Here is a 23099-nt window from a genome sequence, read left to right as displayed (position 1 = left end):
TAAAAATATAATTAAATAAAATCAATCAATCAATCAATCAATCAATCAATCAATCTATTTTTACTTAAACATATCCATGTCCTGTTTTTAAATTTTACCTAATTCTTAGTTTTTAATTGCAGTGTTCCAATTTAAAAATGATGGTTTTTTTAAAGCACACATAATATTTAGGGTGAAGAGAATGAACAGCGAGAGTTGGCGGCTCACATACATAGTCCTCGACTTACAGCCACAGTTTCTGCTGTTAAGTGAAACATTGAGTTTTGTCCCATTTTATGACTTTTCACGCCACATTTGTCAGGTGAATCACTGCAGTTGTTGAGTGACACCGTTGTTAACTGAATCTGGCTTTCCCATTGAACTTTGCTTATGAGAAGGTCACAAAAGGGGGATCACGTGTGCCTCCCGGGACACTGCAAACGTCGTAAATGTGAGACAGTTGCCAAGCGCCTGAATCTTAATCACGTGATCCTGGGGATGCTGCAAGAGTCACAAAACTCAGTTAAGAAATTTCTCACTTAGCAACATAAATTCTAAGTGGGCTCAATTGTGGTCGTAAGTCGAGGACTACCTCATACATGGGGTCCTCGACTTACAACAGTTCAGTTAGTGACCGTTCAAACCCCTCTCTCTTCCAGCCCTGATGATGTCACCTAGTTGGGTCATGAGATGTCTTGCAAGAAAACCCCCCAAGCTCAGCGAGCACCGAGGACCCCACAATCCTCCTCCTCTTGCCTACAAACCCCACTCCCACCTAGCCCTGATGAGGTTACCTAGCTGGGTCGTGAAACGTCTGTAAGAAACCCCCCCAAGCTCAGAGGACCCTCAGGACCCCCCCCCAGTCCTCCTCCTGCCAGGAGACCCCTTTCCCGGGCGCCCCCGCCCCCCGCCCGCCTCCTGGCTCCCCCCTCCCCCTCCCGCTCTCCTCAGCCCCCACCGCGCCCACCTGTCCCGCCTCGCCTGGCCGGGCCGGGTTCTGAGGGCAGCGCGGCTTCTCCCGGCGCCATCGCGCCTGCGCCGCGCCGGCCGGCCGGCCGGCGGGCTCTGATAGGGAGCCGGGGCTGCCACTAGCCCCGCGTGGGCGGCGGCAGCGGCTGAGGCGGCGGCCGAGCAGGAGGAGGAGGAGGCGGCGGGCGGGAGGCGGCGGCGGCGGAACGTCCCGAGGATGACGTGCGGCGTCCTCGAATCCCGTGGCTGCCTGGCTGCTCGCGCGCGGCTGCTGCCTCTGCCTCTGCCTCCTCTGCTGCTGCTGCTGCTGCTGCCGCCGCAGGAAACGGGCAAGGCGGCGCGAGCGGGAGCCGCGCGGCGGCGGCGGCGGCGGCGGCGGCGGCGGGGAGGAGGAGGAAGAGGAGGCGGAGGAGGAGGAAGCAGCTGCTGAGGAAGAGGAAGAGGAGGAGGAGGAGGGGCGGCGGCGCTGCTGCTGCGGCTGCTGCCATGGCGGCCCTGGAGCGGCCCGTGCCCAGTCCCGAGGCGTTCCTGGGCCAGCCCTGGGCCGCCTGGGTGCGGGAGGCCGCCCCCCCGCACAGTAAGACCCCCGCCCCCAGCGCCCACGTGCCAGGCGGAGGGAGGGAGGGAGGTGGCACGCCTGCCCCCCCCCCCCGGCCCGTGCCGGGGGGGCGGGGGGGGAGGGGAGGGGGAGACGCCGCCTAGGATGCCCCTGCGGGGATGCAGGGATGGGGTGGGTGGTCGTCTGGGGGGCTTAGGGGGGAGGGGGTGGCAGCCAGGCCCCTGTGTTGTCTCTCTCTCTCTCTCGTTCTCCTTCTCTGCCCCTCTCCTCCTCTCTCTCTCTGATTCTCTCCTTCTCTCCTTCCCCCTCTCTCACTCTCTCTCTGATTTTCTCCTTCTCTCCTTCCCCCTCTCGGATTCTCTTTCTCCTTCTCTCTCATTCCCCCCTCTCTTTCTCTTTCTCCCTCTCATTCTTTCTGATTCTCTCTTCCTCTCTCATTCTCTCTCTGATTTCCTCATTCTCACTCATTCACTCATTCTCTCATTCCCCCTCTCTCATTCTCTCTCTGATTTTCTCATCCTCTCTCATTCACTCATTCCCACTCTTATTCTCTCTCATTCTCTCATTCTCTCTCATTCCCCCTCTCTCATTCTCTTTCTCATTCTCCCTCTCATTCTTTCTGATTCTCTCTCTTCCTATCTCATTCTCTCTCTCATTCTCTCATTCCCCCTCTCTCATTCTCTCTGATTTTCTCATTCTCTCATTCCCCCTCTCTCATTCTCTCTGATTTTCTCATTCTCTCATTTCCCCTCTCTCATTCTCTCTCTGATTCTCTTTCTCATTCTCCCTCATTCTGATTCTCTCTCTTTCTCTTTCTTCCTCTCATTCTTTCTGATTCTCTCTCTCCCTCTCTCATTCTCTCTCTGATTTTCTCATTCTCTCATTCCCGCTCTCATTCTCTCTGATTCTCTTTCTCATTCTCACTTATTCTTTCATTCCCGCTCTCATTCTCTCTCTGATTTTCTCATTCTCACTCATTCTCTCATTCCCGCTCTCTCATTCTCTCTCTGATTCTCTTTCTCATTCTCTCATTCCCCCTCTCTCATTCTCTCTCTCTCTTTCTCATTCTCCCTCTCATTCTTTCTGATTCTCTCTCCTCTCTCATTCTGTCTTCTTCTCTGTCATTCTTTCTCATTCTCTCTTTCTCTTCCTCTCTCTCATTCTCTCTCTCTTTCTCTGTAATTCTTTCTGTCTTATTCTCCCTCTCTGATTTCTCTCTCTCTCTCTCTCTCTCTCTCCCTCTCTCTCTCTCTCTCTCTCTCTCTCTCTGTTGCCCCATCTGGACCCATATGTGAGTACCGACGTGCAATCTTTCCCTGATGATGCTTTTCTCCTCCCCGCCTCAGGTATTGACGTAGAAGACCTTGGGAAGGAGGGCAGCAGTAGCGGCCGAGAGGTGATGAGGCTTAATAAAGAAGGTAAGGAAAGGCGAAGGGGGCCGGATTGGATGGGAACTGACCTTCCTCCTCCTCTTTCAGGGTGGGGGTTTGAAGGCTTCCTTCCCAAGCCAGGCTCCTGCCTCAAAGCCACATGGATTCTTGGGTAGACGTAACCCTGAACAGTGCCAGGAGGCCTATGTTGGTTAGGCCCTTTCTTATGGTTGGGTCTGTTGACTGGTGAGCATTTAACATGTCTGATAGCGTCAGGCCTGTGAGCGAAGTTGGCATCTTGTGCTTAATTTTGGACAAGGCTGCGTCCCTTTTGAGGAAGGAAGCAATCATTTACCTACTTCTGAATCTCCCAGCACCTGTTCCTCAAGTTTGTTTTATTCTTTCTGAAGGTAATAGGTGGATTTTTGGGACCCATGATTGGAGCTTCTGTTTTTTCTAGCGATGAACATCTAATTGCAGTAAGGTACCTCTAGTGATTAAATAGAGTTAAAACTTGCAAACCAACAGACTGGTGATGTTCTCGGAGAACCATACATGGCTTGTGATTTAAAGAGCTATTTGTGCGCAGCCTGTTTTGGGCTGAGCATACGGTGTTGAGATTAGACGTGACTAGCCCTAACACATAAGCTTGATAAAAGAGGCAATATAGCTTGCAGTGAAGACATCCTGACAGGTTTGCTTTGCAATATGTTGCGTAGACGGCCTGTTGATATTAGTAACACTGGATAGTTTGATGATCTCATAAACAAAGGCTAAACTTTCAGTTAGTGGACGTAAAAAGTGGACATTACAGAAAGCTTTCTGGAGAAGACAAGTTATGGTGATCTTGTAAATCAGGGGTGTTCACCTTGGCAACTTGAAGACTTGTGGACTTCAACTCCCAGAATTCCTTAGCCAGGCACGCTAGCTGAGGAATTCTGGGAGTTGAAGTCCACAAGTCATAAAAGGGCCAAGTTTGAAGAGCCCTGATTTAGTGTGTTGTGTTAGCCCTGAAAATTGGGTTTGTTGGTTAGATCATGGTTAAGTTAAATCATAGGTGAGTGGGTCATTTTAGTATAATTTTGACAATTAAAACGTGTGTGTGTGTGTGTGTGTGTAAATGGTTTTCACAGTCACAATTATTTTAGCTGAATTTACTTTCAGGGTAAGCTTAACACCGTGGCCCTGAGAACTTCATGACATCACGCACTATGAACATTTTTTGAGGTTTTGATCATGGTGCATAAAAAAGAAAGTAGTACTGCAATGTTATTAATAGATGATAGAATAATATCAACTCCTGGAGTAGGATATAGACTAGGGGTCTTCAAGCTTGGCCCTTTTATGACTTGTGGACTTCAACTCCCAGAATTCCTCAGCCAGGCACACAGAGAGCTTTTAAATCTCAAAGACAACGCATTTGGGATGGAGTTGATCATTAATTGTAGAATTGATGCACTATGTTTCTGAAAGGGCCTCCGTGTGTGATCCTAAATATCTTTAAAGGGAACATCTTTCTGATCCATTTCTCTTGACATTATTCTGCTTGTGCAGATAGGTTGGCTGATACTAGTCTATTTGCAAAAAGGGAGAATACAGTATAAACAATAATATCCGAAGGGTGATGTGCTATATCAGCTTTTCTCCTCTTACTAATGTTCCGTGGGTGACTTCATAAGCCTCAGCTTAGGAAAGACTACGCTGTGGTATAAACCCTGGTCTCCAAACTTGGCGACTTTAAGATTGGTGGACTTCAACTCCCAGAATTCCTCAGAAGCTGGCTGAGGAATTCTGGGGGTTGAAGTCCCCAAATCTTAAAAGTTGCCATGTTTGGAGACCCCTGGTATAAACAGGCTGTAAGGGCGGTTTAATCCTTTTTTTTTAAAATTGGAATAGGAAAATGCATCATTGGCCATCTATTTTATGACCTCTAGTCTTCTGTTCAGTTTGATAGCTGTGCTGTCGTCTGAAGAGCCTAGCTAAAAATAATAATAATCTTAAAACCTTGTGGGTTAGAGAAAACGGCTTGTGGACAAAACAGAACAAAAACCAACCCACACTGGGTTTTTTGTCCGTGGGTCATAGATATTTATCCCCGTGAGAGAGCAGTGTGTTACTGTGTTCTTACATCACTTTTTCAGAGCTGGTGATGCCGTCTTGTTTAAGCGCTTTAACTTATTCATGGAACAGGGCTAGAGTTTAAATTCTTCAACGGCTTGTACAAAGAGGTAGTTACCTCACGAGTCTTTAGTTATTTTACGCTATAGGTAGCCCTCGATTGACGGCCACACCCGAGCTCAAAATTTCTGTTGTTCAGTGAGTTTGGCCCCATTTTACGACCTTCCATGTCACGGTTAAGTCACACACAAGGGGATCGCATGACGCCCTGGACACTGCAACCGTCATAAATACGAGTCAGTTGCCACGCATCCGAAATTTGACCCCATGACTATGGGGATGCTGCAACGGTTGTAAGCGTGCAAAATGGTCATAAGTCACTTCTTTGGGTGCAGTTGTAGCTTCAGTTGCGAAATGAAGGGTTGGTAGGTCACGACTACCCGTAGATACAATTGTCATCACATCACCCTGACAGATAGAAAACAGACGATAGTGCAAGGAATGCAAATTTCAGAATAAATACCTACACAGTCTATTATTGATTATACTTTGGAGTTCATGTGGAGTAGAAGTTGCCTAGGGCAGGGGTCCCCAACCCTCGGTCCGTGGACTGGTACCGGGCCGCGGCATGCGAGCAACCGGGCCGCACAAACAAGCAAAGCCCCCTCCGCGGGATGCCGGCAGCATACAAAACCACGCCCCCTCCGGTCCGTGGAAAAACCTTTCTCCATGTTACCGGTCCCTGGTGCCCAAAAGGTCGGGGACCACTGGCACAGGGCAATATTAGATATCGTGAATCGTAGGAAGAACAGAAAAGCTGGTCAGCTTCCTGTAAAGTATGAAGCTGTTGTCTGGCTCTGGCTTAGGAAGTTGTATCCAAGTAGCCCTGGCGATTTGAAAAAAAATGTATTTTATATCTTTGTATGCTGTATGTCCTTAGCTCATTATTAAGTCATAAACTGAAGGTGGTTAAAACTAGCTGAATGACGTCAACCAGCCTTTCCTTGAATTATAGGCGATATTTCTTGTTGAGCACTGGGGTACAGTGGGGTGCTTTTCAGAAAACGTTTTTAGGTTTCAAACGACAACTCTGCCACATCCCTTAAAAAGCAGAATTGCTGTGGATGTGGTAAGTCTTACGTTACGTTGTTAACTTTGAACCAAACAAATGAGGTTTTCCTATAACGCTGAACTCTCTCAAGGCCATTTCTGGAGGATAACCCAGCTGTTTCCAGACTGAGGAAGGTGCAGTTAACATGGTAGACTTCTGATATATATATATATATATATATATATATATATATATATATATATATATATATATATATATATATATACACATATACACATACACATACACACACACACACACACACACACACACACACACACACACATATATATATATATATATATATATATATATATATATATATATATATATATAAATTGAAAAACCGAAGTTTGAACGCTGTAGCTCTTAGTAGAAGCATTCATGTCGACACATCTCTAATCGTAATTCAGCGATAAAGTAAGCAAATCATTTGTACTCATTCGGACTGTGATGTTGGGTAAAGCAAAATAGTGTTTTAAACATTCCATATTTCTGACTACATCTATAAAAGGATGGAAAGGAAACTCTCCTTTCTCCTTTTTTTAGCTTCCCTTCCCTTTTTCTTTCAAATGATCGATACTTACAGGCAGGGCTTTTTTTCTCATAGAATGCTCAGAACGGAGTTCCGGCACCTTTTTGGGATGGAACCTTGTAGGGTAGGCAAGGCAGGTTGTATGACATGTGTGAGTTCCAGCACCTTTTTCTTTTACAAAAAAAGCACTGCTTATAGGACAGTAGGGCTTATACGTTGGATTTATATCCTGCTTTGGTTCTACAACATAAGGAGACATACTGAGTGTTCCCTTCTCCCCTTTGTTCCCTCACAACAACAGCCCTGTGAGGTAGGCTGGACTGAGAAAGAGTGACAGGCCCAAAGAATGGATTGGAATCTGAATATCCTAACGTACTACACCACACTGATTCTCTGCCCTGGTTAATATTTTGAGGGCTTACATCAGGAGTCTTCAAACTTGGCCCTTTTATGACTTGTGGACTTCAACTCCCAGAATTCCTCAGCCAGCATGCCTGGCTGAGGAATTCTGGGAGTTGAAGTCCACAAGTCATAAAAGGGCCAAGTTTGAAGACCCCTGGCTTACATGTTGACAGTAAAATGGCAGTGTTTTTTTTTTAAACTAACTTAAATCAGTGGTCTTCAAACTTGGCACGCTGGCTGAGGAATTCTGGGAGTTGAAGTCCGCAAGTCATAAGAGGGCCAAGTTTGAAGACCCCTGACTTAAATAAAGTAAGGCAGAAAAATGGAAAAGAGACAACATCCCTTGTGCTTGGATGTTTATAAATAGCTGTCCTTCAACATAGACTTGTTAGATTTTATGCTAGTAGTCCTGCATTTGTAATCCGTAGAATTTAACCTAAGGTGGACAGTTGGCCACAGGATTGCAACTCATCCAGTTGCACAAACGTCGATGGGAAAAGCAAGCAAGATCCTAAGTATTTGTCTGATCAAGAAGTAAGAAATCCTACCTGCCTGTAGCCATCATTTTTAAAAATTATGGAAGTTGTTCCCAGAGCCCGCTGCTCTCTTTACCAATTAACCATAGGGCTTTTTCCCCCTAGGAGACGAACACAGTAAGCAGAGAAAACGAAATATATCTGGATCACATTAAATACACCAGGAACGTCTTGAATTTATTAAGCCTATGGAAGCTTCTAATAATCAAGAGTTTAGCACGTAAGCTGCATCTATGCTGAGAAAAAGTCCATCCATCATTCAGCATTACGGTCTCTAGCTACAGTGCGTTTCAATGGGTGCTATTCCCTTTAGGCAAAAAACGTATGCATAATTGCGTAATTAAGAGTTGGATTCAGTTGTAATCTGTAAATAAGAGGCTCCTGTGATGGAGCCCGTGAATTACTATTTTTCAACCCTGCAGCTGGCTTGATTTCTACATTTGCTGCTTCTGACAAATGATCTTTTTGAGATGAGAGCAGTTTTTCTCAACCCTGGCAACTTTAGGATGTGTTGACTTCAATTCCCAGAATTCCCCAGACAGAAGTCCACCACATCCTAAAAAATTGAGAAACTCTGGACTAGACCAGGGGTAGGCAACCTTGGCTCTTTTATGACCCGTGGACTTCAACTCCCAGAATCCCTGAGCCAGCCACGCTGAGGGAAAAGGGAGGAGTTTCCAAGCTGAGCCATGCTGGCTCAGGAATTCTGGGAGTTGAAGTCCATGTCATAAAAGAGCCAAGGTTGCCTGCCCCTGGCCTAGGCCGCTTTATGACTCGTGGACTTCAAATCCCAGAGTTCCTCAGCCAGCCACGCTGAGGGAAAAGGGAGAGGTTTCCAAGCTGAGCCATGCTGGCTCAGGAATTCTGGGAGTTGAAGTCCACGAGTCATAAAAGAGCCAAGGTTGCCTACCCCTAGACTAGACCATCCACATTTCTTCTAATAGGATGCCTTCCCTGCTCTCTTTAATGTTGTCGATATTTGTTGTGATATACTTGTTGGTAGTGGCTAAATAGCAGCCTTTAAAAGTCCAGAAGAAAAATGGGTTTTCAGTGAAAGGATCCCTTTATTGGGATCAGTCGAACCGATCTACAGGCAGTCCTCGACTTACAACAGATCATTCAACAGCCGTGCAAAGTGACGTCACTGAAGAAAGCGACTTACGGCTGTTTTTCACCCTTATGACTATTGCATCCTCCCCGTGGTCACATGATCAAAATCCAGATGCTTGGCAACTGACTCATATGTATGACAGAGGCAGTGACCTGCGGTCCCGTGATCCCCTTTTGCGACCTTCTGACAAGCAGTCAATGAGGAAGGCAGAGTCACTTAACAAGCGTGTTCCCTAGGTTAACAACTGCAGTGATTCACTTAAGAACCGTGGCCAGAAAGGTTGTAAAAATGTGGCAAAATTCACTTGAATAAATGCCAACGCTGCTAACATCCGATGTTTTTGCTTTGACAACAGATGGAGATACAACCATTTTCCTCTTATGTTTTACTCTTAGAGTTAGATGATGCTGGGGGGAGGAATGTGCATGGGAGTGTAGCTAGACATAATACTGCACCTAGTGTGAGAACCAAGGTTATTGAAATAAGAGATGATAAGAATTGGCGGCTGGAGAACTAGAGGGGAAGCCTACATTTCAAACTAGTTGGAGAATGTGATTTATGACTGTTAATTGGAGGAGGGAATTGTGCTTTGATACTAGGTGCTCAGGGGGGGAGGAATTTAGTTTTTGGCTTCGCTTATGTTAGTGCCGATGCTACGCTACTCAAATAAAGATTCTTTAAGGTAAACAATGCCTCAAAGTTCTTTGAGGAGTTTCATCTGTTGGAACCGTGACAGCCTCACTTAGCAACATAAATTTTGGGCTCAGTTGTGGCCGTAAGGCGAGGACTACCTGTGCGACAGTTTCCATAGATTGTAGGAAACACGGTTTCATCTCTCTGCATTTGAAATTCTGTTGTAAGAAGCATCAGGTGAAATGATTTAATTCCCCTCTTAATTACCGAAGGTTGCCCCTTTATATGCGTGCTCCACTTTGCACTCCATAAAGCTGGTAATACAATTTATTATTTCTGTTTGTCTTTCGTTTAATGGTCTCTGCGATATTGGTATGCTTGTATTCTTCTGGGCAATTTTTTAGTGAACCTCTGCTGATTAGCTCGTTCCGTGAGATGCTGTAGAACAGGGGTCTTCAAACTTGGCCCTTTCATGACTTGTGGACTTCAACTCCCAGAATTCCTCAGGCAGGCCTGGCTGAGGAATTCTGGGAGTTGAAGTCCACAAGTCATGAAAGGGCCAAGTTTGAAGACCCCTACAGTAGAAGCACAAGGGGCCTTTGTCGGTTGGCAGATGAATTTAAATATAAATTTACACAGTGCAAGTAGAACCCTCACTCCACTATTTTGATTGTCCATTTTTACTGCACTCCTTACATACTGTGGCATGTTTTCGGGATGACAAATCAATTGCTCCCTTCGGGGTTTATGTACTTAAGTTTTGCTGCAACTTGTGCTAATTGCACAGCCTGTCCTGTCCTTATGTGGTCACCAAACTTTTTTAGGGGCAGTTTGCAGTAGATTCAAAAGCAGGAAGCATGCACCTCGTCCTCAATTTAACGAGCCCGACTGGGCTAACTGAGACGGTTGTTAAGCGAGACTTGCCCCATTTTACGGCCGTTCTTGTCTCGTTCAGGGAGTCGCTGCAGCTGTTGAGTTAGTCACACCGTTGTAAAGTGAAGCTGGCTTGACCCCGTTGACTTTGCTTGTCAAAAGGTTGACCTTGGGACACTGCGACCGTCATAAGTATGAGTCACTTGCCAAGCATCTGACTTTTGATCATGTGACCGTGGGGATGTTGCAAAGGTCACAAGAGTGAAAAACGGTCAGAAGTCCCCTTTTTTTGCAGTTGAGAACTAAATGTTATAAAAGCCAAGCATTTTTTTCCACCTCTTTCTTTATCATGGATGTAGTAGGAAAAAAACAACAATATAAGTGAATATATGAATGAATGAATGAATGATTTATTTTCTCTTTCGTTGTCTCTTCTTCGTGAACTGACTGCGTGGGCTGTAGTTGCTTTAGGAATACCAGGATAATAAAGGGGTGCTGGTTTTATTTTTATTTTTTATTTTTCCAAATAATATAAAGAGGACTCCGCAGGCACAGAAAATGAACAGCCCCAAGGAAAATTTTGCTTCTTAACCAGTGTTGTAAAGAAAGAAATGATGCTGCGGTTGGACTGGCAGGTTTCATTTTATTCCTCTTTTGTCATTTTTGCTCGGCTTGAAGAGTTGTGCCTTTTGCTAACAGCCGAGATGGTTTCTCCATTTTTAAGGAGGGATTTAAAGGAAGAACAGCCACAGTCTTACGATATGTGAGCCAATTAATAATGAAGTAAACATTTGAAGAAACGAGGAGGGGGGAAAAATTATTTGAAAAATATGTTCTTCCATATGTTTCTCTCTTCCAGGGTGAGTTTGAAACCGAATTGGCAGTGGTGCTTTTAATTTGGTTAAAGCGCTTAGAGGACGGTTATTAAAAGTAACATTTTAAGTTCCCCGAGAAGAAGCTGAGGAAATGGTAATGATTCTGAAATAGCTTACTCAGCTGTAAAAATTAACAATAGCCTTTCTTTGCTTTGATTCTCCAAATGCCAGGAGGGCAAATTAGCAACAATAAGATATAAAAGAAGCGAGGAAACAATAGGAAAAATGTAAGCTATTTTTACGTTTTGAAAATTTAGGACAAGAAGATTTTAATCTTATGCACTAATACTTTTCATGTGGTCTTAGTTCATAGCGCGGGAGGAGAGAGCAAGGCTGGTGGTGAGAGCAGGGACGGTGGTAAAAAATAACATGCAGTTTTGCAGCTACTAAGATTGTTGGACGAGCAGGTACAAAAATAGCCAGGGAAATGATTGAAGACTGGGAAATGGCTCAGTCAACAGGAGTCCTAACTTACCCCCAGCTTATCAAGTACAGGAATGCTGACTTACTCCCAGCTAATCAGGCACTTAGGAGGTGAGGACTTGGCAGCACAAGGAAACAACAGTCAAAGACCTAATAGCCAACTATCAACTCCCCAGTCTACATCTGAAAAGCCACACGCAACCAGGCACCACATCAATACCACGCACAGAATAGTCCAAAGCACACACATTGCTGGAGAGAAGCTGCCACAGGATGGGATCCAGCACAAATCTGAAAGCTCGGAAGACGTAACCTCTGATCTGCCCAGATTGGATCCTGCAAAAACTATCCTGTGAGATTTCATGCAGGGGTTGTGTGCACTTTAAAAACGGTTTGTAAGGGGACCACCAGGACCACAGCGCTGAAAAACGTGACTTATGACTGTTTGTCAGACTTACGACCTTTGCAACATCCCCACGATCACGTGATTAAAATTTGGCCGCTTGGCAACCGGTTCATATTTATGACCGTTGCTGTGTCCTGGGGGGGAGTCACGTTATCCCCTTTTGAGACCTCCTGATGAGGAAAATCAATGGGGCAGCCAGATTCACTTAACAACCGGGTTGCTAACTGACCAGCTGCAATAATTCACTTAACAGCTATGGCAAGAAAGGTTGTAAACTGGGGCAAAACTTACTTGACAACTATTTCACTTAGCAACAGAAATGCTGGCCTTTATTGTGGTCGTATGCCGAGGGCTACACGTAATGTTTACCAATCCTTGAAATTTGTTCCTCTGCACAGGCAGAGAATTTTATTTCCAGGATAGCGAGGAAAATTATGTTTCGGGTTTTTTTTTTTGCTTTTCTTAGATTCTGATCATTTTCCTTCTCACCAAAAGCTTTGGGTAAAAATTTGGAACAAAACCAACCTGATCTTTGTGTGTCTTGTTAGCTACTCGCCCTCCTAAAATTGACAGCGTTCACGATCTTATTTAGCTTGCAAAATTTTGATTTCCCTTTTTCCCCCGTTTCAGCTAATAGAGTAGGCTGGATCACCTCTCGTCTTTGAAAATCTCAAATCGGAAGAAAAGGCTATGTACTGCTGGGTTTGTTCTGGGCCTTTTAATTAATCCTTTTATTATTAGGGAATGTATAATGTATGAAATTATAAAGGTTTTGGAAGGAAGGGAAAAATTTTACTAGTTCTTTGTAGCCCTTTGGGATCACTTATGATCCCAAAGGCATAGAGCAGTTATGATTGCATTTGGCCTTGCAAAGCAAGGCAAGTTTTATTGTAGGAAATCTATATTTTAATTGCAATGTATCCAGAAATTTTAATTGTGTTCTTCCTCTTTGCCAGCTCTGTGAGTTTTAAAATGTAATAGATATTTAGAGTTTGGCCTTTATCAATGTACATCCTTTAGTAGGGGTTACAGGATAGCAGGGGTTGCCAAGGGGCTGCCCCAAAGAAGAGGGAGTCAAGCTATTCTCCAAAGCACCCGAAGGCAGGACAAGATGCAACGGATGGAAACTAATCAAGGAGAGAAGCAACCTAGAACTAAGGAGAAACTTCCTGACAGTGAGAACAATTAACCAGTGGAACAACCTGCCTCCAGAAGCTGTGGATGCTCCAACACTGGAAGTCTTTAAGAAGAGATTGGACAGCCATTTGTCTGAAATGGTATAGGGTTTCCTGCCTGAGCAGGGTGGGTTGGACTAGAAGACCTCCAAGGTCCCTTCAGATCTTTTATTCTGTTAGTAGTTGGTTTTCTTTGTAGCCGTTGTACATTGTACCATCTGAAATCTAGTAGAAATTAAAAGTCTATTAGATTCAAGCACAGTTGGTTAAATGCAGGGACTACATAAACTCTGTGAATCCTATTAGGATTGTTTTTGGAAGCGTCGGGTCAGTGTGTGGCTTGTAGCTAACAGCCTGCCATCTTTATTTCACACTAGTCTGCCATATTTCTTTGTTTCATAAGGTAACCACAAAACCAAGTTCTGGACCATACCAATTTAACCCTGCGGGCTCTTTGTTTTCTTTCTTCTCAACCGAAACAGTTTCTCTACTTTTCTAGAGACAGCCTTTGGCCATTATTCAAGGTAGCCCAAGATAGCTACATATTCAATGTTCTGTTGAATAGAATAGAATAGAATAGAATAGAATAGAATAGAATAGAATAGAATAGAATAGAATAGAATATAGGAATGAAGAATAGAATATAGGAATGAAGAATTAGAATAGAATAGAATAGAATAGAATAGAATAGAATAGAATAGAATAGAATAGAATAGAATAGAATATAGGAATGAATAGAATAGAATAGAATATAGGAATGAAGAGTAGAATATAGGAATCAAGAATAGAATAGAATATAGGAATGAAGAATAGAATATAGGAATGAAAAAATAGAATAGAATAGAATAGAATAGAATAGAATCTGGAAGGGACCCTGGAGGTCTTCTAGTCCAGCCCACTGCTCAAGCAGGAGAACCTATACCATCTCAGACAGTTGACTGTCCAGTGTCTTCTTAAAAACCTCCAGTGATGGAGCGCCCACAATTTCTGGAGGCAAGCTATTCCACTGGTTGATTGCCCTCATTGTCAGGAAGTTTCTCCTTAATTCCAAGTTGCTTCTCTCTTTGATCAGTTTCCAACCATTGTTTCTCATCCTGGTGCTTTGGAGAACAACCTGACCCCTTCTGCCTTGTGGTAGCCCCTCAGATACTGGAAGACTGCTATCATGTCTCTCCTATTTCTTCTTTACTTTAGACCATCCCAAACCCAAGTCCTGTAGCCGTTCTTCGTACGTTTTAGTCTCCAGGCCTTTGATCTTCTCTTCTCTTCTCTTCTCTTCTCTTCTCTTCTCTTCTCTTCTCTTCTCTTCTCTTCTCTTCTCTTCTCTTCTCTTCTCTTCTCTTCTGTTAATTTTGAAGTAGTGTGGGGACCTGGCCAAGCTTGGACCCACAACGACATCACTGTACTAGGACTCTATCTAGGACAGTAAACAAACTGTTTTCTCTGTTGGTGGTGAGTATGGAGTTTCCATCCATTCTTGATTAAGTGTCTTATGCCATTAGGTATGGCCCCCTCTGTGGCATGACATAATCCCTGTCATTTCTCAGCCTGGTGTTGCTTGGCGGGTGCCTTTCACCATTCCCTTCCCGTTTTGTTCAGGAGCCAAGGGAGATTGTGTTAAAACTGATTTTAATTTTTAGAGCAAAAGGGGATCAGCCAACAATCAGAACCTTATGAATTATATGGAGGGAACGGGTCACGTTAGAACATTTAATGCTTCTTTGTTCATGCCCTACCTGGGATGAACATGACATGTGCCTACACACGTCCGAGACCGCACAAACGGAAGGCAACTTAAATAAGATTGGCTTCCGAGCGTGTGTCTGTTAAGAGTTTTCTTTTTCATTGCGACGGCCGGCGCTTGTGTTCTTTAGAAACGGAAGCTTTTATGAGATTAGCAAGGAACAAAAACCTTGACGAACGTCAAATTTTGTATGTCATCGTCGTTTTCATTTAATAAAACGTCAGCGAACTAGCTGGCCTGCTTATTTATTGCCTCTTTTGCTTCCTCGCTTAATCAGATTTCCTGGCTGTAGACAAAAGTGCTGCCTGGCTGTAAAATCTGGGCAACCTTTTGACTGAACACCTCCTTGCTCTGTTGAAGGGCCATTTTGCACATTCCGTTTCCTGGAGTATTTGTGCCAACGTGACAAGCACATACCGGTCGGCGAAGGCTGTATGTGCAGATCTGCTTCTGGTAGACTCTTGAATGTCTACAGCACACTGTTGAGTGTGTGTACTGCATGGGGTGGGAAAATTGGCCTTAGTTGCGTGTCCCCCTCGTTTTTTGTTTTGCGTTATTTAATTGCTGTGCCTAACTGTTGTGACTTGATAGTTTTGCTCTGTTTTTCCCCGCCCTTCTTGGTTAATGTGAAAGCAATTTGCATACCTTGGCATCACTTCCAAGGAAGTTAATAGCTTTGCAAAGGGACATTCTTAATGACTTGATGCTGTTCAGTTTGCTGCTATTGCCACCTGCTTTAGTGAAGTATTCTTGGCAAATTAATTCGTTGGACTTTCCATGTTGATTTTCATCCATGGGGTACATTTTTATCTGAATGGGTGGCCCCCAAACAAATGTTAGCTGTTTTACTGCTTTTACCACAGCATTTACTACTGCTAAGCTTGTAAGCCGCCCTGAGTCTTCGGAGAAGGGCGGGATATAAATGGAATTAAAATAAAAAAATAAAAATAAAATTTAAAGGGTTGTCTGATAGAATTATCATTGATCGTTCCAAAATGAATGTTTATTTCTGATTGCCAGTTCCATTCACTGAAAGACTCAACCTGTCTAATATTACTTCAGCGGATAAATTAGGTTTATTCTCCAGATTAATGAACCTTCAGGGCCAGCCTACCACATCTCAGATGTTTTTGTATTTCTTTGTTCCGGAGAGATAATGTCATTCTGCAGCTACAGAAGAATGAAAAAAAAATCAAACAATTAAATTGTTGTGTTTCCATTGATCATTTTCCCCTTGTGGTGGTGGTGAAGATAGTATGGAATTTCTTCAGTTTTTTGCTTGGTTCATAAAATTGTAGAATTGTGAAGTTAGAGATTCCATGGCTCATGTATAATTAATAGTAGTAGTAGTAGTAGTAATAGTAGTAGTAGTAGTGTTGGAAGAGACCTTGGAGGTCATCTAGACCAACACCCCGGTTAGGCAGGAAACCTATACCATTTCAGATAAATGGGTGTCCAATCTCTTCTTTAAAACTTCCAGTGTTGGAGCATTCACAGCTTCTGGAGGCAGGTTGTTCCACTGGTTAATTGTTCTAACTGTCAGGAAGTTTCTCCTTAGTTCTAGGTTGCTTCTCTCCTTGGTTAATTTCCATCCGTTGCTTCTTGTCCTGCCTTCGGGTGCTTTGGAGAAGAGCTTGACTCCCTCTTCTTTGGGGCAACCCCTGAGATACTGGAAGAGTGTTATCATGTCACCCCTCATCTTTCTCTTCATTAGACTAGACACACCCAATTCTAGCAACCGTTCTCTATATGTTTTAGCCCTCAGTCCCCTGATCATCTTTGTGGCTCTTCTCTGTATTGTTTCTAGAGTCTCAACATCTTTTCTACATCGTGGCGACCAAAACTGGATGCAGTATTCCAAGTGTGGCCTTACCAAGGCCTTGTAAAGCGGTATTAACACTTCACGTGATCTTGATTCTATCCCTCTGTTAATGTAGTCTATCCTTTTATAGTGTGCAAAGAAAAACTGATTAATCTTTCAGTTGTGATTGTCTCTTCTTAAGACCTTCTAGAGGTGGAAAACTCCATATTTTCATTACTGGATTGTTCCATTGTTCTGTCAACTGTACTGCAAGTTTTTCTTTTTTCTTTTATTTAAGCAAAATCCAGATAGCTGCAATATTTTCTGCTCTTAATTTCGGTGACAATGAAAAATAGTTCCTCACTCTCTATTTTAAAGGTCAAGGTTCCCCCGCACATGAGTGCTAGTCGTTTCCGACTCTAGGGGCCGGTGCTCATCTCCGTTTCAAAGCCGAAGAGCCGGCGCTTGTCCGAGGACGTCTCCGTGGTCATGTGGCCGGCGTGACTAGACGCCAAAGGCGCACGGAACGCTGTTACCTTCCCACCGGAGTGGTCCCTATTTTTCTACTTGCATTTTTACGTGCTTTCGAACTGCTAGGTTGGCAGAAGCTGGGACGCGTAACAGGCGCTCGCTCTGCTACGCGGCACTCAGGATTCGAACCGCCAAACTGCAGACCTTCTGATCAACAAGCTCAGCGTCCTAACCCACTGAGCCACCGCGTCCCTGGCAACTCTCTATTTTAGGGTACCGTCCTCGGACAAGCGCTAGCTCTTCGGCTTTGAAACGGAGATGAGCACCGGCCCCTAGAGTCGGAAACGACTAGCACACACGTGCGGGGGAACCTTTACCTTTACCTTTACTTTTGTCTACCTCAACATTAGTATCATTATCTCCCCTCAGGTTTTTTTCCCTCCAGTTGGAACCTTCCACTTTTCCTTTCATCTGTTTTCACACGGCCTCCCTTAAATCCCTATGTTTTCTTCGCTCTTTCTGGCGCCCAGAATCATACGTCACATTCTAGGTACAATCTCATCACCACACCACACAATAAGGATTTCACAAATGTCTTAGATATTCATTGCTTTTTTTCTAACGCAGCCTAGAACGCGTCAACCCCTTCTAACAGGTATCTCCCACTTTGGGCGTCTTTTCAGTTCATCACCAGCGATCACACACCTATGCCCTTTGAGGCAGTCTTTCCAAATCACAACGCTCTCATTGTGCAACTGTGTCCTACATTTTTTCCTCCCTAAACGTAAGATTGTACATTCCTCCGTTCCAGTCTTCCAACCCATTCAGGTTAGGTTACAAGCTCATTTTGTCATCCTGGGTGTTGACATTAACTGGATAACCACCCACAGACAATTTTGTGTCGTCAATGTATTTGACAAGCAGCTTGACCCGTGAGAAAGCTTCCAATGGTAGCTAGTCCTCTCGGATATCATATAGAGCCCTTAATGCTGATTATCTGATTGAGGTTAGCCAGGCATTTGTGGATCTATTCTACCGTAGGTGTGCAAACCTGAACATTGCATGCCATAATCTTTCCTAAAATCAAGATTAATTATAGCCACTGCGTGCTTCTATCCACTAAAGTACTTGTCTTATTAAAGGAGGAGTACAGTGGAGCTTAGGACTGCCCCAGACCTCCGTTCATTCCGCCGGGACCTGAAGACCTGGCTCTTTGAGCTCTCTGGCCCAGGCTGAGAATTTTAATTTTAATTTTAACTGGGGTTTTTATTTGTTCAGGGATTGATATAATTTTTTAATTGTTTTTAACTTTTGTATTTTTCGTTTTAATCACCCTGTAAGCCGCCCTGAGTCCTTCGGGAAAGGGCGGTATATAAATATAATAAAATAAATAAATAAATTTGTCTCATGTGATCTTTTTTTGACAAATCCATGCTTGGAGGTTAGAAATTGTCCTTAAGATGCTTACAAATACTCGGCTGCAGTATTGGCAGTTACAGTGGTACCTCGGTACTCATCGTTACTTGGTTCCGGGAGGCACGATGAGTATCAAAAACCATGAGTACCAAACGAACATTTCCCGCAAGGAATAATGTCGTGAGTCACGAGGCAGCTGACCCCGAGAAAATACTAGCTTGTGCGTTGAGTAACAAAGAAATTATGAGTAGCGGGACAAAATTTTCAGGTAAAAAAATGCATCGAGTACCAAATTCGATGCATTTCAAAGCAGTTGAATACCAAGATACCACTGTGTATCTTTTCAACTTATCATTCAATAATGATTGAGATGCTCTTCTTCCCCCCCCCCCTTTCTTGAAAGGAACATATTGTTGACATATTGTTCCCACAGCTTTTCTTCAATATTTTAGGGTATATTTCATCAGGGCCTAATTACTTTCAAATTAGCTAGAATTCCCTTTTATCCGTTCCTTTGTACCCATCCTCCTCCTGTTTGGTGTTCCCAGTTTACTGTTCCGAGCAACATTTCCTTTTTTGATGGAGACACAGAGCTAATATAGGAATTGAGCTCCTGTGTTTTGTCTTGGATCTTCTCTCTTTTTTCTCTTCTGCTGTCCTGCCTTGCTTTTGTTGACTTACCTCGAGAAAACTTTTTTTTTGCTGTATTTTGCCTCATTAGCTTTAGCTCATTTCCCACCGTTGACCTTACTCCTACCTTTCTGACCTGTAGCTTTGTAGTCCTTCCTTCTCACCTCTTGCAAGCACTTTGTCTTCATTAAAATGTCTCCTCGCTTTCTTCCTCATTACCATTTTTGAAATTGTATTCCCCTTAATTTCGAGAAGTCCGAGCAAGCTACAATGCCAGTGTGTTCAAGGTTTTCTCACAACAGCAATAGCGCGGAGACTTATATACCGCTTCACAGTGCTTTACAGCCCTCTCTTAAGCGGTTTACAGAGTCAGCATCTCGCCCCCAACAATGGTATCATCATCTTTGTTTATTAAAGTTGGTGTTTCTAAAACCTACAGTTTAGAACAAGGGGCCTTCAAACTCGGCCCTTTTATGTCTTGTGGACTTCAACTCCCAGAATTCCTCATCCAGGTACGCTGGCTGAGGAATTCTGGGTGTTGAAGTCCACAAGTCATAAAAGGGCCGAGTTTGAAGGCCCCTGGTTTAGAAAGTTTGCATTTGGCTTTTTTTAAACAAACAAACAAACAAACTTGTTATTGTTAAAATAGGAAACAATGGTTTGTGTGGCGACTTGTACCCAGAGTTCCCACTCCTTAGATGTGTAGTTAAGCACCAGATCCAAAGTAGCAGCAGTTCCCTTAGTGCGGGGGTCTCCCAACTCGGCCCTTTTATGACTCGTGGACTTCGACTCCCAGAATTCCTCAGCCAGGCACACTGAGGGAAAAGGGAGAGGCTTCCAAACTGAGCTATGCTGCCCTGAGGAATTCTGGGAGTTGGTCCACAAGTCATAAAAGGGCCGAGTTTGAAGACCCCTGCTTGTGGACTTCAACTCCCAGAATTCCTCAGCCAGGCACCCTGAGGGAAAAGGGAGAGGTTTCCAAGCTGAGCCATGCTGGCTCAGGAATTCTGGGAGTTGAAGTCCACAAGTCATAAAAGGGCCGAGTTGGGAGACCCCTGCTTGTGGGCTTCAACTCCCAGAATTCCTCAGCCAGGCACACTGAGGTGAAAGGGAGAGGCTGAGCTATGCCGGCTGAGGAATTCTGGGAGTTGAAGTCCATGAGTCATAAAAGGGCCGAGTTAGAGCCTTAGTGCCTACCTGAAGCTTTTTGACAGAGAAAAGTTTCTCCAGCTCAAGTGGAAAATCTTATTTGACATGTTGGGTTTTGGCGGAATGAGCCTTTTAAAGAGGCCTCGGTGCTTGAAACCTCCTATCCCAACCACTTCATGGTTGTGTGCGAAGCTTCAGTAATTTACTTTTATTTCTTCTGACTGCTTTGGTTGCCTTGAGCAAACTCCTATCAAGAGGTCCTTCCTGGTAAATAGCCTGTTTAACCTAATCCAGATGTTTTCTATACTTGAGGTGCCACGAGTTCAGTGAACCTTACCACAGACAGATTCATTCCAGATTCACAATGCTCAGAGTATCCATGTTTTTGTAATCCCAGTTGCATGTAATTCTTGCCCTTGTGCCTCAAGACGTTCGGTCCATCTTGTTTGGACATTGTCTAGAGATGTGAACATTTAATGGGGGCATAAGATTCCTCTATTCTGTATCCCAGGGGTCTGCAACCGTGACAACTTTAAAACTTGTGGACTTCAGCTCCCAGAATTCCTCAGCCAGCTATGCTGGCTGAGGAATTCTGAAAGCTGAAGTCCACAAGTCTTAAAGTTGTCAAGGTTGCAGACCCCTGCTCTAGACCTTTCTGTATCTCCTTTGTGAAACTAATACTTTTCCAGAATAACCCCTTTTGCCGCTTAATCGATCCATCCCTTGCCAGTTTGTAACTTGCCCGTGGTTTTATGACATTCCTCCCCTTGTTTCAAGTCTTCCTGACCTGCTTAGCCAGCTGATGGTCCAACGATGTATTTTCCCTCCTTAGCGACGTACATTTTCCATCTCTGCAAAGCAAAACTCTTCCCTGGAGTTTCTTCCATCGTTGAAAACCCTTAACCTCTGCTGGTTGTTTCAACATTGCAACCAGACGTTCGCTGGATGTGTTTTCCTCTTACTGGCTTTGCCTCCAGCTGGAAATGTTCATGAGAACATCACCTCGTTCCCAAGACCTTCATCTGTCTTCCCACAGCCATGAAGTCCCTCTTCCTATGTTGGACGTCATGCCGTTCGATAACCATTTCTGCCCATGTGGATGTGTAGGAATTGGCCGTGATCCAATGAGTCTTGAATTTGGGCACCTACAAGACAGCAGGTTTGTCCAGAGGACAAATGGGTGCTTTTGTGTCGCTAAAGGAGGATGTTGTGATTCAGCGTCAGCCTGTGATACCGGCAGATGAGCCTGATGATTCTGAAGAGGAGGAGGAGGAGGGGTTTGGAGAGCCTTTGGTGTCAGAGGGAGGCTCTGATGCACTGCAGGACTCTCAGCCTGGCCCCTCCCATCATGTTCCTCATCAGACTCAGCTGTGTGAGCACGAGGTATTGGACGTAGATGATTCACAGCTGGATCTATTCAGGGACGCTAGGAGCAGGAGGCAATCCAGCAGAGCAGAACAGAGAAAGGCAATGAGGCAACTTGATGAGAGGAGGAGAAGGCAATGAGAAGCCACGCCTTTGGACTGCTGATAAAAGGGGAAGGTGTGGGAGGTGCTGGTTGCTGAAGGCAACCTTTTGAAGATCTTTGGCTAGAGTCTTGGTCTGTTATTCCTGTTTAACTCTTGTTTGAACTTTTGGTTTAACTCTTGTTTGAACTTTTGATTTCTTTGTAAATAAATTTGGTTGGGTTTTTCCAGCCTGTTGACTATAAAAAGGGGTTGTCCCTGACATTCAAACAGGGCCGGTCGTAGGCTGGAGCAGAACAGAGGAGTCCTCTACAAATACAAGGCTTTTCTTCTCGATGATGGGTCGCTTTCCACTCGGATCAGCTGACAGCGCCTCACCTACAGGTGTCTTATATCTCACTCGTGTTTGTACGGAAGCTCAAAGTTGGAACTGACTGCCTAGTTCTAAAGGAATAACCTGGGTTGTTGCTTTGCTTCCAGTGGCGACGCGTTGCCAACTGCTTTCATTCCCATTCCTGGGTGAAGTTAGTTGCAAGCTTCACATTGCTCTCCTGATGTCGGTGAGCAGTGACAGCCACACGACAAGCCTTCGCTTGAACAAACGAGATCTAGGCATGACACGCTGGCTTCCAGTTCACCCACCTCTGCGTCCAAGCTGACATTTTTACACAAGTGTCCGCTTTTCTACTGGGAGAGAGACCGAGGTGGCACCCCTGTTTGCGGGGGATTGCCAGAACTTCATTGCTGCTAGTGTCTCCTCTCTGCACTGGAGGAAGTGGTGACGGCAGGCGATCCACATACATTTGCCCATTCAGTTTCAATTCAGAATAGAAGCTGGAAGGGACCTTGGAGGTCTTCTAGTCTAAACCCCTGCTCAAGCAGGAGATCCTATACCGTTTCAAACAAGTGGCTTTGCAGTCTCTTCTTAAAAACCTCCAGTGATGGAGCGCCCGTAGTTTCTGGTGGCAAGCTGTTCCACTGGTTAATTGTCCTCGCTGTTAGGAACTTTCTCCTTAGTTCTAGGCTGCTTCTCTCCTTGATTAGCTTCAGGGCATACTCACTAGCCCGAGCTGTCCATGCCTAGTCCAGCTCCTCTGCTGCTCATAGTTAGCTCCTGCTTCCCCCCCACCCCGAAATTCAGTAGGACCATGCATCCACTTGAAAGTTGCTGAAATCTTAATTCCTTTGCACTTTATAGAGCCGTGGTGGCGAACCTATGGCACGCGTGCCACAGGTGGCGCGCAGAGCCCTCTCTGTGGGCACGCGCGCTGTCGTCCCAGTCCTAGGTCTTTAGTTGGGTTTTATAAAACCTTTTCGTTTTAGGCCTCCGTTGCCGTGTGCAAAAAA

The 23099-nt window shown here is 44.6% G+C and overlaps 2 protein-coding genes across 5 annotated transcripts in view; one reads left to right on the top strand and one right to left on the bottom strand.

Moving 5' to 3' along the window:
* CDHR3 (cadherin related family member 3) overlaps positions 1-1007 on the bottom strand; it is a gene marked incomplete at both ends in the record, with an annotated part of 34925 nt that extends 33918 nt beyond the window's left edge. The window contains one exon of the mRNA XM_083366620.1: positions 947-1007. Coding sequence (XP_083222746.1) covers positions 947-1007 — 61 coding nt within the window. The remainder of the gene's footprint in view (positions 1-946) is intronic.
* Positions 1008-1153: 146 nt separating this feature from the next.
* Positions 1154-23099, top strand: part of ATXN7L1 (ataxin 7 like 1) — a 76500-nt gene continuing 54554 nt past the window's right edge. For all 4 annotated transcript variants that reach the window (XM_083366249.1, XM_083366250.1, XM_083366248.1 and 1 more), the window contains exons 1-2: positions 1154-1525; positions 2854-2925. In XM_083366249.1, the coding sequence (XP_083222375.1) occupies positions 1435-1525; positions 2854-2925 (163 nt within the window). In that variant the 5' untranslated portion in view covers positions 1154-1434. The remainder of the gene's footprint in view (positions 1526-2853; positions 2926-23099) is intronic.

This window comes from Vipera ursinii (assembly GCF_947247035.1).
Source record: "Vipera ursinii genome assembly, chromosome: 6".
Lineage (NCBI taxonomy): Eukaryota > Metazoa > Chordata > Lepidosauria > Squamata > Viperidae > Vipera > Vipera ursinii.
This window is presented reverse-complemented; position numbering and strand designations above follow the sequence as displayed.